This window comes from Equus caballus, chromosome 24, assembly GCF_041296265.1.
Source record: "Equus caballus isolate H_3958 breed thoroughbred chromosome 24, TB-T2T, whole genome shotgun sequence".
NCBI classification, from domain to species: Eukaryota; Metazoa; Chordata; class Mammalia; order Perissodactyla; family Equidae; genus Equus; species Equus caballus.
The window spans coordinates 54,308,630-54,323,770 of record NC_091707.1 but is presented as its reverse complement, the minus strand read 5'-3'; the positions used below and the strand labels follow the sequence as shown (position 1 = coordinate 54,323,770).

Below are 15,141 nucleotides of genomic sequence, written 5' to 3'. Positions count from 1 at the left end.
TGGAGCTGATTTTAATCCAAATCAACTGTTTAAACTGTTCTGTGAGTGAAAATGTGCCAGAATACCTGGCTTCATTTATTTCTCGTTGCTGTCATGTTTCTCATTGGTCTCTGCGGATCAGAAGTATGAAGGATTTCTAGATATGTGGTTAATAAACCATTGGTCCTGGGGATTTTGGGTTTAAAGGTTAACATTGCAAGGCCTTATCCCAAAATGCCATTCCCTAGACTCAAAAGTAATCTTTTGGATCCAAGCTGTTGAGCATTTTATTAGCAAGTAGCCCTAGCAGCTGTCTTGAATTTTGATTCTCCAGGATAAAATGAGGGGGTCAGAAGTAATTAATGAGTATTTACAGATAACCTAAGAGGTTGAGGGGCCACTCTGACAGACAGACTTCCGAGAAGGAGCTTTTGATACAAATTGGGGACCCTCTTCTTTCCCCTGGGGGTCCATGCATCAAGTAAATATTCTGAAAGGCAATGTCAGGGGTTAGGTACAGTGTGCTAAGCACTGGGGACATGGGGGAAAAGGGGGCTCCAGGTCTGACAGATGGGCAGGTGCACAGACAGTGGTGCTGGCGGGGTGGGGCGTCAGCACAGGGGCTGTGGGAGTGCGAAGGGAGGGTGGGGTGAGAAGAGGTGTCCCCAGAGGAGCCAGGGCTCAGGCAAAACAGGAGCAGAAGGTAGTTCCAGGCACAAGGGAGCCAGAACAGTGGCCCGGAGTGGCAGGCGAGTGGGGTGTCAAGAGGCTGAAGGGAGACATGGGCTTCCTCGTAAACTGGCCTTGCTCAGGAATTTGGCTTTTCTGAAGGCAGAGTGGAGCGCCACTGAAAGGTTTTAAACAGGATGTTGACACTGTAATGTCACTAGGGATACACGAGGGACAGTACTGGAATCAGACCAGTTGGGAGGTTTTTGCTAATGGTAAGCTAGGCAAGAAAGAGCAAGGACCTCAGCACGCAGGGGAGTGATGAGGGAAAAAGAAGCCAGGAGATGTTTAGAAGGTGGAATGCTGACTGGTTAAGGTGCGGAGTGTCTTTGTGACCTGTGTGCCAAGACCATGACGTTGCCTGGCTCCCACCAGGACAGGAGAGATGAAGAGGGGATGTGGGGTTTGGTGTAGTTAGTGGATTTTCTGTATTTATTAGTAAGGTGCTTAGAAAGTCTCTCACAGGACTGCTCTCAGCAGAAAGAAAGTGAATAAGAGACAACTAATTTATTTTTCCTTTGCTTGTCTGAAAGTTTTAATTTCTCTAGTTTTAGAGTAAAATATGTACATAATTCAAGAACAGAGCTTTTCTTTCTCCCTGATTCTTTCTTCAATGGAAAACCCACTTGTTTCTTAATGGGCAAACATTAGATAAAGACAGTATTTACAAGTCACTCGAGTGCTCAGAGACTCGGTTTCCTGCTTCCGTCTGGGGCTCAGAGGCAGCTACCTTGTAAGAAATGCTTGTGTCTGGGGAGACCAGCAGTGACAATCTGTACAATGTCTTTTCCTAAGATCACGTCCTTTACTTCAGGTACGACTCTTCCATGCGGACTTCTGGTGTAAATAGAATTAATTAAAATAACCAAGCGTTCTTTGCCCAGTTCCATAAAGAGGCAGAATGCACCCTTTTACGTCCCCTTAGCTGTCTTTTAACTTCTAATTCCAAAAAGACCCTCATGAGTGAGAGAACTGTGTCCCCCCTTCTCGTGGCAGATCACCACTGGCTACAACCTGGAGGACGACCGCTGCGAGTGTGTGGCTCTGCAGGACTTCCGGGCCGGGGAGCAGGTAGGTATCAGTCATGGCATCGCGAACAGGGTGTGGCTAGCCAGTGGGCACTGGATTAATGTTGTGTTGGTAACTTTAAAAAGGTATTTAACTGGGACAGAAAAATTGGGAGCTTATATTTAGGATTGTTTTGGGAACACATCTTGAGACCTAAAGCTGTAATGAAGATATTGTGCTTTGAGTTGGACCTTTGCGTCCACAAAAAAGATTTACATGCACTTATTTGCACAATTGACCTAGTATTCTAAAACTGTCAGCTGAAAATAAACTTTGTGTTAGACAATAGAACAGATTTTCAGTTGCATAAACTGCATTGTTTTCATTTTTTTTTCTGTTGATTAGAACCTTCTTTATAAAGTGGCAATTTGTTTAAGTGGCACAAAGATAAAGGAATCGGGAGCCATGAAATCTGTCCTCTGTACGTTCACTTTAGTGTGTGAATTTCCATCTAATGATTCGGGCAGGGGCAGGGTAAGCCTTTCAGTAAGTTTGAAAATATGCATCTGAGAACACCTGCGCTCTGCCTAGCAGTCTACGACCAAGCAGATAATGCAAAAACCGGAGCTCATGTAGACCACTGACGCTCCAGTTGAGACAAAATGAAAAATGTTAGTCTAGCGAAGTGCTGATCTGCTCTTTCTGCAGAGAAGTTCATACACCCTCCTGCTAGGTGCAGAACTGCCATCGGAGCTAAAAATGCATTTCTGACAGACGTTGCCTTAAACTCTTGCTCCAGAAGAGCCTCTCTCGTATCAGAAGGAGAGGAAGAACGTGGTGAATTTTAAAGTGCAGTCGTAAATAGTGGTGCTGTCCCTCAGAAGAAGAGGACTGTGAGAGGCCCGGGGAGCCGGGCTCCTTTGTGTACTAGTAAGGCCCACGAGGTGGCAGAAGCCAAGGCTCTTCCTTACCCATCCTGGGCTGTTTGGGAAGTCGGGGGGAGCGCACGCCTCGCTGTAACTTCACCCAGCCCCACGTGATGTACAAAGTAGGTGTATGATCATCTCAGAACTGTTTCGTCTCGTCAGTGTAAAGTCGCATTAGATATATGAGAACTGATCCTTTGCCCTGCTCTGTGTTAAGAACGGATGTTAAGTTTCTTTTATGTTCCTTTATTTTTTCTTTACTGCATCTCAGATTTACATTTTTTATGGCACTCGGTCAAATGCAGAGTTTGTGATCCACAGTGGTTTTTTCTTTGACAATAATTCACACGACAGAGTGAAAATAAAGCTTGGAGTGAGTAAAAGTGACAGGCTCTACGCGATGAAGGCCGAGGTCTTGGCTCGCGCTGGCATCCCAACGTACGTAGCAAAAATGGGTCAGCTCTTTCCTGTGCTGCTTGAACTGTTTCCAGTTGCAGAGTGTTTAACTGGCATGTTAATAAAACTTCTCTACAGCAGTTTGTCTTAATCCCTTTATCCCTGTTACACGGGAAATTTAAACCATTGTGATGCATGGTGATTTACCAATGTCTTCAGATAAACAAAATCGTGTTGTCGGGAGCATTCACAGTCAGTTCTAGGGGATGTGGTCTGAAATCCTCATTAACAATAAGTACTTCGGTATCATTAATGTCATTTACCTTGAAAAGGTTAATGACCTGGATCACTTTGTTTCATTTAATTCTTTGCCACCATTAGTTTCTGTAATGAAGTCATGATCCTCAGTATTTCAAGAATTTCTGGTTAAATTCCTTAAGAGTTTCTTGTCTTTGAGATACAAAATCATAAAGAAGACAAGAATTATGATTTATTAGTTCTCCAGGGAATGGAGGAACCATTCTTAATGAAAATGGATTATCCAGACCTTTTTTTATTGAACTTGTCAATATTTGATTAATGATTAAAATGTGAACTCAACATAAATTATTGTTAGCACTTTTTAAGAACCGTGGGTTCGCTTAATTCTCTTAATGTGGTGCGTGCAACCTGAGATTAAGGCTATTAGACAGGAGGCATTGCCGAAGAGATGGTCACTGCCATCCTCATCGGTCAGGTCACGCTGCTGCTTTGTGCAAGGACTGAAAATTGTGCTTTCAAAGTTCAGAGGAGGAGTTGGAATGACTCATGCCAGCTCAGCGCTCCTGAGGACACCCACATGGTTGTAGATTTAAGGGGTTTCACTTCAGAGCAAGTAGGTAACTATACCGCGGGGTGACTGATCTTACTTCCTGCTTTTGTCAGTTCCAGTGTGTTTGCGCTGCATTTTACGGAGCCGCCCATCTCTGCCCAACTTCTGGCTTTTCTCCGAGTATTCTGCATGACTGAAGGTAAATCACTTCAGGAGAAAAAAGATGTTGACTTTTTTCCTTAATTCATGAAAGTGTAAAGCATAGGGATTCAAATTAAAGATAAAATTGCTTAAAACTAAAGCACTTTTTGGGAGGAGGTAAGATGGCAGTATTGGAGAAGGAAGGAATTGATCTGTTTTATTTACCCTGGAAATGTTTTATTAAATCCTCAGTGTGTTGCCAATATTCATTTGTAATAAACAAATAATTCTTTACTGCATTGGAAGAAAGCTTAAAATGTCTTGGATTGTCTAGCTGGATGGAAACTCTGTGTTTTAGATGGGAGTTTTTGATCTGCTTGTTACCCAAGACTGACAGAAACTGATTTCCCCCCGAGTGCGCTAATGTCTCTACGTCTCCCAGAGAAGTGAAGGGTCAGTTGACACCAAAGTTGTGTGATCAGCAGTGGCATACGTGTGCCACAGACTTCATTTGTTAACCCCCTCTCTTCTGAATCTGAAATTGCCAGCAGGCCTTCTAATGCCAGGCATGCTGTTAGAGCAGATAACACAGAATCTGTTTAAATCACAAGATGCTCTTGTCCACAGCCTCCTCTCCAGGCGCAGAAAGAGTTGAATATAGGTATTGAGCGGCTACTTTTACGTTTGCTTAAGGCAGAAGATTGGGAGCTTCTTCTACTGAGATTTGACCTCTTGTGGCTGTGTTTTCGTTTTTCATCTGAAAATGTACTCCTCCAAATCCTCTGGTCCTGAGGTTTTGTTTTTGATTGTGTGTGTGTGTTTTGATTGTGTGTGTTTTGATTGTGTGTGTGTGTTGATTGTGTGTATTTTTGATTGTGTGTATTTTTGATTGTGTGTGTGTTGATTGTGTGTGTGTTTTGTGTGTGTGTGTTGATTGTGTGTTGATTGTGTGTGTGTTTTGATTGTGTGTGTGTGTTGATTGTATGTGTGTTGATTGTGTTGATTGTGTGTGTGTTTTGATTTGTGTGTTGATTGTGTGTGTTTTGATTGTGTGTGTGTGTTGATTGTGTGTGTGTGTTGAGTGTGTGTCTGTTGATTGTGTGTGTGTGTGTTGATTGTGTGTGTGTGTGTTGATTGTTGCTGTTCTTGTTGAGTACCTTCAATCCTGTGAAAAACAGACTGGGTAGGAGTGAGTGAGTGAGTGGCTGCTTCACTGAACAGACGATAAGTGTCCTTCTGCAGGATGCTGCCAAGCACTCAGGAGGGGCAGTTTGGGCCAAAGCAGCAAGTTGTGGCTGCTGAGGAGAGTCTGCTGGGCTCTGCTTTCCGCAGCTCCCAGACTGCATGTCTGGATCCAGGAGAAGTGCTGCCCAGGTGCAGGGCATGGCGTCAGCATGGAGGTGGGATGAACGTAGTCCTGACACAGAGAGGCAATTTAGACACCAGCCACGGCGCCCGAGGAAGCGCCAGATGGTACTTGTCCATGTTGCTGCGGCCTCACCGGCACTCTTGGGAGAGCTCTCAGGGGTTTTGTACGTTGGTGGTGCTTCATCAGTCCAATTCAATGAACACGAGTTAAGGGTTAACTGTGGGCTTTTCTTGCATGTGATATAGGGATACAGAATTGAATGCCACAGTTCGTATCCTGAAGGAATATGTAATTAAGAGAGATGATGGTAATGATAATCCCTGTGATTTGTGAGCACCCACTGTGTGCCAGGCATGATGCCAAATGTGGGGCAGACTTTATGTTCATCCTCATCAGCCTTGCGGGACATAGAGATTCCCACTTTACTGATGTAGAAACTCCACTTCAAAGAGGATGAGTAACTTGTCCACTCGGCTGGCAAGTGATGACTGACTTGGAACCCAGCTCTGCTAACTCCAGGGCCCGGATCCCAGACATCCTATGTGGCTCCTGCTGGTTTGCAAATGACATAATCCGTGGAAGAGATCCTGGTCCTCTAGGGGTCTTGAGGAGCAAGGGCACCGGTCACTCTGCAGGGCGACCAAACGCACGCTCCGGCAGTGGCCAGTGAAGGAGAAGAGCCCCTGAGAGGACAGGGCGGACTCTGAAGTGCAGGGACCCTGCGGGGTTTGGTACTAGAGGAGAGCGGGGAGGACTCCTGCTCCCAAGGCCTTTGGCTGTTTGCCCGAGTGTTGCACACAGGTCTCCGGCCACGCTCTTCCCCTTTCGTAGGTTCTTTTCTCCAGTGCTGTGGGACGGGTCCAGTGTCACTGTTAGAAAGGAGCAAGAGGAAGCTCTGTCTGCCCCTCTGCTTTCCAACACGGACGGGTACAGCTTGGGTGGGTTGAGGAGGAAATGAAAATAGTAACCTCAGTATCAGGGCTCCTACCAGGAGATTTCCACCACTAAGGAAGCATTTTTTTTTATCTTCATTATTTTATACAAAGAATATAAACTGAAGAATCAAAAATCTAAAAATCCTGAATTTTATCATGATCTTTTGCTAGCAAATGCACCTTAATAAATTTCTTTTTTGAACGTTAGATTAACTTCTATTTTCTTAAAAAAAACCTACTTCAATTATTTTAGGTCCTTTGATTCTCTTTAGTTTCTCTTTAGTCATAGAAAGACAATTTGTCATGTCAAGACAATTGATGTATTCTTGGAATTACTCTAACTAATACTAATAAAAGTTTGGTTTGCTGGCAGCAGAAGTTCTTCAATTTGAATTGTAAATAGTGACAGCTGTGGGGCATTTTGCTCTGAAAGAGATACTGTCTCATAATTACATAAGAAGCATGGGTGTATTTCTCGAGCATGAATAGGATCGGCATGTTTTGGTCTTTTGAAGATAATGTGCCAGGAGACAAAATGCTCAGAGCAGTTGCTGAATTCTTTCCTCCTCTTAAATATATTTGAAGGTAATTGAGATATTCACTTGTGTTTATTTGTAATTCCTGTTTAAATTCTTGACAAGTGAGGGATGTAGGCACATTTTTCATTAACTAAAATTTTTATAGTCCATTTTCTTATTTCTTTCAGTTTGTGGCGAGATAAATAGCTTTGTCAGGTCTGCTCCTGGAATAAGCACCAATCAGACTTAAATTTAGCAGGGCCACTGGATTGTTGTGCTGTTTTTCAGTTTTACTATTTACAGTGTTCTCCTAAATGTCTCTCTGACCCACTTGGTGTGACTGAGCTCTTGGCTTGCGAGAAGAGTGTTGTGACAATAAGGGGTATGTTGCTATAGATTGTCTTTAAAAAGTGTCTTGTGGACTTGTCTAAAGGCTCTCAGTGTCCCTCATAAAACAGTGAGGAATGGAGGGCCAGGCCAAGCGTGGTCTGGATTCCAAATCAAGAAGACCCCACCTCTTTTCCTCCCCTGCAATTTTGTGCTCTCTCTGCTCTGGAGAGTCGAGAAATGGCCAGCTGGTTATCAGGGAGAGCTTTGAACCACAGGAAATGGCGTTGTTGGAGAAAATACTTTGTTAGGTGGACGGCTTGTTAAAATGAGAAGTAGTACTGCTTTTCCCCCTAACAGATGCCTGTTTGTATTTCTCATAGAAGAATTGAAGGACCATTTGCTGGGAGATAATGCTATCGATAGAATCTTCACCTTGGGTAACTCTGAATATCCTGTTAGCTGGGACAATGAGGTCAAACTTTGGACATTTCTTGAAGATCGAGCCTTGCTTCTTTTAAAAACGTATAAAACAACTGTTGAGGTAATTAGATTGATTAAATGAGGATTTGAGTTTTGTCGTGTTTTAAAACATGTTTAATGAGAGATTCCTTCCTAAATGTAAAGTACTATAATTCTTTAGCAAAATCATTGTATATTTGACCTTTTTCATTCAACTTATTAGTATTTTTCTATTTAACACATTTACACTTACCAAAGAATCAGAGGCATTGTTGATTAGAAGATAAATTTTTAATTATTTAATACTTTTCTATAATTTCTAATTCATATGATATAACAAACATAAGTTTTCAGAGTTAACCATTGTGTCACTAACTTCAGGTGCTTCTCGTTTATACCTATTCATTCATTCAGCCAAGTGCTGACCCCTGGGGCTCCATCAGAGCAGGAGACAGACAGAGAGTGATTTCAGAAATAAGTAACATTCTCTGTCAGCTGTGTTAGAGCACCATTTGATGGAGACTCTTCCTTTTTGTTTTATGATAGTTTTAAAATTTGCAGTTCTAAAGTGTATATGTTGATGTAAGTATATAGGTATGCAAGCACCTCCACAGTCAAGTTCTAGAACTTTCTGTCACCCCCCAAAATTTCCCTCATGCCCCCATCGCCAGCAGCAACTGATCTATGTTCTGTCACTGTAGCTTTGCCGATTTAGACTTTTTTATAATTGATTTTGCTCCTTTTCGTTTTCCAGGAAGACAGGGCCTTCTTGAAGAACAGTGACCTTTCTGTTCGTGCCACAATGGCCATCAAGTTACGCTTAGGTGAAAAAGAGATTTTGGAAAAAGCGGTGAAGAGCGCAGCCATGAACCGAGAATACTACCGCAGACAAATGGAGGAGAAGGCTCCGCTCCCCAAGTACGAGGAGAGCAACCCTGGGCTCTTGGAGAGCGGCGTGGCGGACTCGCGGCTGCCCCTGGTCCTGAGGAACCTGGAGGAGGAGGCTGGTGTGCAGGAGGCCTTGACCCTCCCGGAGGCCGTCAGCAGGGCGAAGGCTGCGGAAAACGGGCTCGTCAATGGCGAGAACTCTCTCCCCAACGGGACCAGGTCAGAAAAGGAAAATTTAACTCCGGAGGAAAGTAAAAGAGCGACTGAAGATGCCAAAGAATCTTCTTCAGACAGCACTGAGGAAGTGAAAGAGTAGCTCCGAGCTCTGCTGGGGAATAAGTTTAGAAAAGTTTATGAACAGTCTATTTACATTGCTGTGTTTCCTTGTTCACATTTTTCTTTCTGCAGAGAGGAAAATATGTTTTTGCTGCTTTATATAAAAATGATTTTTTTTAAGTTATTTAAAAAATCTAGCTTCCCTTTTTGATTAAGATTGCCATCTTGCAGATTCTAGGCAAAACAAGTTATCAGACCGCGACATCAAACGGGGAAGAGGTGCCTTGGAAGATTTTGCAGACCCATTGTGGGCAAATGTATTTTCTTCCTGGGGAAGAATTCAGTTCCTCTGTCAGCTGTGCTTTTGTGGGTCCGTCATCTTGACAAGCAGAATTAAAGCTGCTCTGCCTCTGCCCACGGGACTCGACGGTGGGGCGCTGGGGGGGCAGCTGCACAGCGGAAAACGGGCTGGAGGTTAGGGAACTTGAGAGTCTGGGCAAAATCTTTTTTTTTTCCTAAAAAAAATAACACCCTAGTACCAAAAGAAAAGGTAAGGTGGCAACCTTATTTTTAATAGTTTTAAATGTTGATGATAATCCTAATTATATAAATACACACACACACATTTAGTGATTTCTAAAGATTTGTTTACTTTTTGTGTTTTGTTTTACTGTATTAAGAGCTTGTCCTTCCTCCTTGAATCGAAGTAGGACCTGCCTCATCCTCCTAATGTTAGTGTCGCCTCTGCTTTTGAAGTGGTGCATTTGACGTCCAGCGTTGGTAGCGGAGAGTTTGCAAACACACAGCGCCCCCAGCTCTCCGGGGCTGTGTGCACAGTGAGGTGGCTCCCTGACTTTTCTGGTTTTCACAACAAGCTAGAGATTTTCAAAGCTACACTTTTGAGTAAAAAAGCCTTATTAAAAGGAACACATGATTAATATTTTTGTCTATTCCTTTTCTTTGGAGTGGGGCAGGCCTTTCGAACGGAGCTTTTGTGCAAACCGTCCTGCTTACCCACCGGGCGGCGTCTGGACCCGACCATGCTGTGTGCGGTGCTCCCCCTGGGGATTCAGAGATGGGAGAGGCCTGCGGTCAGCCCCTCACCAGACCACAAGGGGGTGCTCTGGGAGGACCAGGCACGGCAGGAACACAAGAAGAGGCGGGCTTAAGTTTCAGGGGAAGGAAAGGCTTGGGATGGTGTCCTGGGGTGGAGGTGGGATCCATACCCTGAAAGCCACCACTTTTCAGGTTACCGATTGATTACCAGTCTGTCATAACTGCAAACTTCCACACTTGTTTCTGTCGTCCTAACTATTAAGCACATCACTCATTTTGGAAAAAGCTACATCAATTCTTCACCCAGCCATTTTGGTAAACATTGCTGCATACGGTAATTTTAGGACACTCCCAGTATCTCCCCTTGGAGAAGACACAGCTTTGCAGATAAGCTGCCTGTGTCTCTCCTGAGGATGCATCCGTCCTAGAGCTCAGCAAGTCAGGTCCACCTGCTGCGTCGGACGCTAGGGGTAGCTTTCATCCTTCCCTGACGTTGGCAGCATTCGCCTGCATAGACACTGTGACTTTCCTGCCTTGTTGATGTGCACACAGTCTGAACTCATTCCTAAGAGGATGCCCGTGACGGCCAGCTCTCCCGTCAGCCCTGTACCTCAGATGCTTTACCCCAATGTGAACGAGGCGGTGATTTGCAAAGGGCGAAAGTGCTGTCGCGCTCAGGGAGTTTCTGCTCTACTATAGAGGCCCCTGAGGCGAGAACTTTCATGACTAACTTGTCTGTAGATCCATTTTCTCATTGGATTAAAAGTTTTCAAGTCTCGTATTAAATGCATCCTTTGAGAAATTATATACAGTTCAGACATAAAACAGCATCATGAGATGGGATAGTTTTCAAAATAGTCCCTGGAAAAGATTCGAGTTCAGATGGAGCTGAAAGAGTGCTGGCTTGGGGTCAGGATTCAAGCTCTGGGCTTGTGTGCAGTGGGTGTGCAACGGCCACACTCGGGCCTCATTTTCTCCATTTACCTGTAAGGTGAGGGAACAGTACTAAATTATCTAAAGTCCCTGCTTAAAAATTCGGAGACCGTTACATCCATTAGTTCCCCATTGGCAGTGTCTGTTTATTAAGACTGTCGGACCAAAAAGTGATGATATGAGTTACGCTCCCAATCAAGGACTGTCTCTATGTTCGCGACATAAAAATGGCGCTCATAAGAACAGAACTTTTTTGATGTCAGAAGAGAGAGTATCTGTTGAACAACAATAGTTTTTCCTAAGTTGGCTAGAATTGCCCTAGGATGACTCTTCAAGGTGTCGAGGCCACGGCACCCGGTGGTCAGCCCTGTTGCCCTGTTCCGGCTCGACAGATCCAGTGCTGCCTGCACAGACGCTTGGAGCCACAACTGAAGCGTTTGAAAAGTGAGAAGTGATTAAGTTGGCATTGAAGAACCCTCGCTGCCATCTGTCATGAAAATGGACCTTTCTCTCAAATCGTTTTAAAGTTTACTTTCTTCTTAATGCTGTTGGATAAGAGGCTGTTCGGGCTAGTCACTGGAGACATGCCAGCTTCTGCTTCTGTTTCGTTAGCTCTGTGTGTTATTTGTGTAAACAGTTAGCAATTAGATTTCACCAGCCTAGAAAAACCACCCATCTTTCCGCACAAACTGGCAATTGATAGGTGATTCTCCCCACTAGTTTCTGGAACAGGCTCACTAGAAGATGTGTTTAATTTTCTTTGAGAGAGATGGGGTGAGACGTTAAAAATATTCCCAGGTGCCCAACATGCAAGGCTATGCTAAGTTAAACCTTCACTTGAAAATGAGAGAATTAATTTTCTGTAAATCGTCACCTCCTGTATTCTTTGGTGGTTAATATATGCATGTTGGAGTGAAAGAATTAAAAAAAAAAAATTCAAAGAAAGTGCCTGTAAAATAGAGAACCGCAGTTAGTGGTGGTTGGTTTGCAGAGTGAGTTTCAGAGGGCCCAGATCTTAAAGTGCGGGCTGTAACCATGGCTACAGTGAGAAGCTTTTCCTGTGATACATTGCGCCGTGTTCACATTATTATTGATCTGGCAAAATGAATGTGTTTAATAGGATATAGCCGGTAACCTGACCCAAGAATTTGGCTCGTTTTCATTTAAGTGTCAGTTTCAGGCACGTAAGAGTAGAATCCAATAACCTCATTAAGGGTCACCCTACTATTTTAATCGGCAGCACCTCCTATCATGTATTCTTAAAATTCTGTGTATAAATTCAATTTGAGTAACTTGAATTGTATTTAAATGCACTGGCGAATTTGTTATTTGAATGGAGCTGCAGTGCTGTCCTGGGTGTGCTCAGGCTAGAGGGAGGAAGCCTTAGTGGGGACGCGATCCCTGTCATCCTGTATTTGAAGAACTGTCACCTGAAGGAGGGATGGGACTCCCTCCGGGTCTCTGGAAGGCACAGCCAGGGCCAGTGGATGAGAAGCGGGTCCCAGCTGAGTGAGGGCGAGATTTCTAACATTGCCAGCTGGTTGTAAGGGAGGGTTCATGCCCACTGCTCCGGACGTGGACATGGCCAGGCCCTCGGAAGGGCGACTGATGAGAAGAGGGTATTCCAAATGTCGGGCACTTTGATTAATAAGGAAATGATTTTTATTAATCATTTTACAGAAGACTGAGGAGGCAGTCTCCATGGCCAAGTGTGCAAGTTGGGAACATCAGACTTGGGTTCCAGCCACACCCCTGCTTCTCTCTGCCCGTGGGACCTGGGGACAGTCCTTGGATGTTTCTGTACTTTCTTTAGGGTGTCTCATGCTTCCTGGCTCTGGAGGGTCCAAACTAGGTAACGCATATATACGCATCTGGCACGGTGTCTGTGCGTCCTAAGCGTTCAGCAAATGTTAGTTACTACTGTTTTCTAAGTCTGAGCGCCTCCCGGGAGGCAGAAAATGCTAGTGGGACTGGGGGTTAGCAAAATTTCCCCTGTCCTGCAGGCAGGCGGCTCGCATCTGCCCACCGATGCAGGAACTCCAGACCCAGCCTCAGCAACAGCTATGTTCCTGGTGCAGTGCCAGCTTCTGCGGGTAATTAAAGATTCCTGAGAAACCCTTGCTGCCCTCGAGGTGGTCTGACAGCCATTTGAACAAATAACCCGGGCAGAGTGTGCCACCTGACATGAGAGAGGGGTGGATGGCGCACTTTGGTCCTCACAGGGAAAAATTAGCCTGGAGGAAGTGGCATCTGGACTTCAGGGGTTCGTTTGTGCACACTGGAGTGGGGCAGGAGTGCCAGGCGGGTAAGGAGGGGCCAGGAAGTTCAGGCCTCCCGGAGAAATCCTGCAGGAGGCTGAATCCTGAACACTGCTGGTGCCCAGCGACCTGTGTGGAGAGCTCCTGTGGAATCCCATCTACCCTGTAGTGAATAAAGTTCTTTTATTTTTTTTGCTGAGGAAGATTTGCCCATAGCTAACATCTGTTGCTAGTCTCCCTCTTTTTGTATGTGGGTTGCCGCCACAGCACGGCCACCACAGTAGTATAGGTCCATGCCTAGGAACTGAACCCGGGCTGCTGAAGCGGAGGGTCCTGAACTTAACCACTAGGCCACGGTGACGGCCCCGGTGAATAAAGTTCTTTAGATGGAAAAGTATAGCGATCACAAGCTCCTGTAAACACAAATGCCACCATTGGTATTTCCCTTAGAAGAGATAAAAAGGCAGAGAAGCCTGTGTTCGTGGACTCCTTAGGGGACCTGTGGAGTTGGGAGAGTTAACACAGATCATCACACTCCTGTCAGCTTTCCTCCTGGTCTTTATGAACAGCCTCTTAATGCCTCCTTCCGCAGGTGGGCCACTCTTCTGGACCCGGCTCAGGCATGCCTCTGTGTGTGTGTGTATCCATGTATATTTTTATATATGTAAACATGTATGCACATGCATAGATACATACATGTATACATATGCACAAATGTACGTGCATTTTTTTTTTGGAAGTTAGCCCTGAGCTAACTGCTGCTGATCTTCCTCTTTTTCCTGAGGAAGACTGGCCCTGAGCTAACATCCGTGCCCATCTTCCTCTACTTTATATGTGGGACGCCTACCACAGCATGGCTTGCCAAGTGGTGCTGTGTCCACACCCAGGATCCTAACCAACGAACCCTGGGCCGCCGAAGCGGAACGTGCGCACTTAACTGCCACACCACCAGGCTGGCCCCCACTGGCTCGTCTTGATTCCTCGTGCCTAGTGTGGTAACTGCACCGGTGTGTGCTCTGAACAGGTCTCTGCACTGAGGGAACAGCCGCAGCAGTGGGAAGCCCCGCCCCTGGAACTAGGATTGATGTCTCCGGAGGAGTTCCTGGTTGACATTAAAATCTCACCCCTTCCTCTGTCTCTGTTCTTGCTCTCCTGTTTCTGCTTATACCCTAACTCCTCAAGAGTCTTCTGGCAGAAAAGCATCAGGTGGCTGAACCCCAAAGCATCCTTTTCCATCTTAACAGCGCGTGGTTCTGGAGGAGCCACTTCAGGGTGACAAGGCCTGCTGAAAGCCCCAACAGTGCCCAGAGCACTCCGATGGTTGCCCTCGGGCTCTGCACGCCGTGGGGCAGCTTGGCCCCGTGCCCCTGTTTCCTTCCTTTCCGGAGAGTGTGGCAGTACCCACAGGAGCTCCCCATCCTCATACTCTCTCCACTTTTTATTCATGCAAAACTTGCTTTTCTGAGAAGGAACTGATGAACAAATTCTCACTGTAGTGTAAGTGACTGATGGTACTCCCAGATCCTTCAGAACTGTTTGCATTTGAAACTACAATCAGGATTTTCACCCAGAGAAGAAACAGCTCATCCAAAAAGCACGGGCTTTGAAATCAGCAGACCTAAATTCGAATCCTGACCCACCGTTTTCTTCACCACAGCAAGTTTCTTCATGCACAGGGCATTGATTTTCTTAGCCACAAAATGGAATGACCATACGAGGTTGCAGGGAGGAGCTGCTGGGACAGTGGATGTAACTCTAGCATGGTGCCGGGAGCAGAGTAGCTGTTCAATAAATGGTTCCGAGTGCGATTGAATGAATGATGGCAGCAAGCCTGCAACCAACGAACGGTAGAACTAAATAAAGGCTTCGTACCCTGATAGGGGGTAGGTCCTGCCCGGGCAGTGAAGTCTTCCTGTTGGCCCTGTGATTTCAGTGCATGCACCTCAGTTCAGTGGGCCACTGTCACAGCCAGCCTGCGCTGTCCAGACTCAGCAGATACCTCACGCTGGGAATATTTTATTTACTTATTTTATACATACATATTTTTAAGTATGAAGAACCATGGAACAGGCACCTGAATTTCTTGGCTTTAAGTTTTCAAGTAAATCTTACACGCAACTCAAAAAAAA

General features: G+C 45.2%; 1 protein-coding gene across 4 annotated transcripts in view; it reads left to right on the top strand.

Annotated features, from left to right (window-relative positions):
• Window positions 1–9,703, top strand: part of SETD3 (SET domain containing 3, actin N3(tau)-histidine methyltransferase) — a 74,657-nt gene extending 64,954 nt beyond the window's left edge. For 2 of the 4 annotated variants that reach the window (XM_005605438.3, XM_023628366.2), the window contains 5 exons: window positions 1,705–1,779; window positions 2,914–3,080; window positions 3,963–4,048; window positions 7,523–7,683; window positions 8,356–9,703. In XM_005605438.3, coding sequence (XP_005605495.1) covers window positions 1,705–1,779; window positions 2,914–3,080; window positions 3,963–4,048; window positions 7,523–7,683; window positions 8,356–8,805 — 939 coding nt within the window. In that variant the 3' untranslated portion in view covers window positions 8,806–9,703. The remainder of the gene's footprint in view (window positions 1–1,704; window positions 1,780–2,913; window positions 3,081–3,962; window positions 4,049–7,522; window positions 7,684–8,355) is intronic. The other 2 variants (XM_014735773.3, XM_070249251.1) reach the window with 1 other exon arrangement.
• Window positions 9,704–15,141: the final 5,438 nt, after the last annotated feature.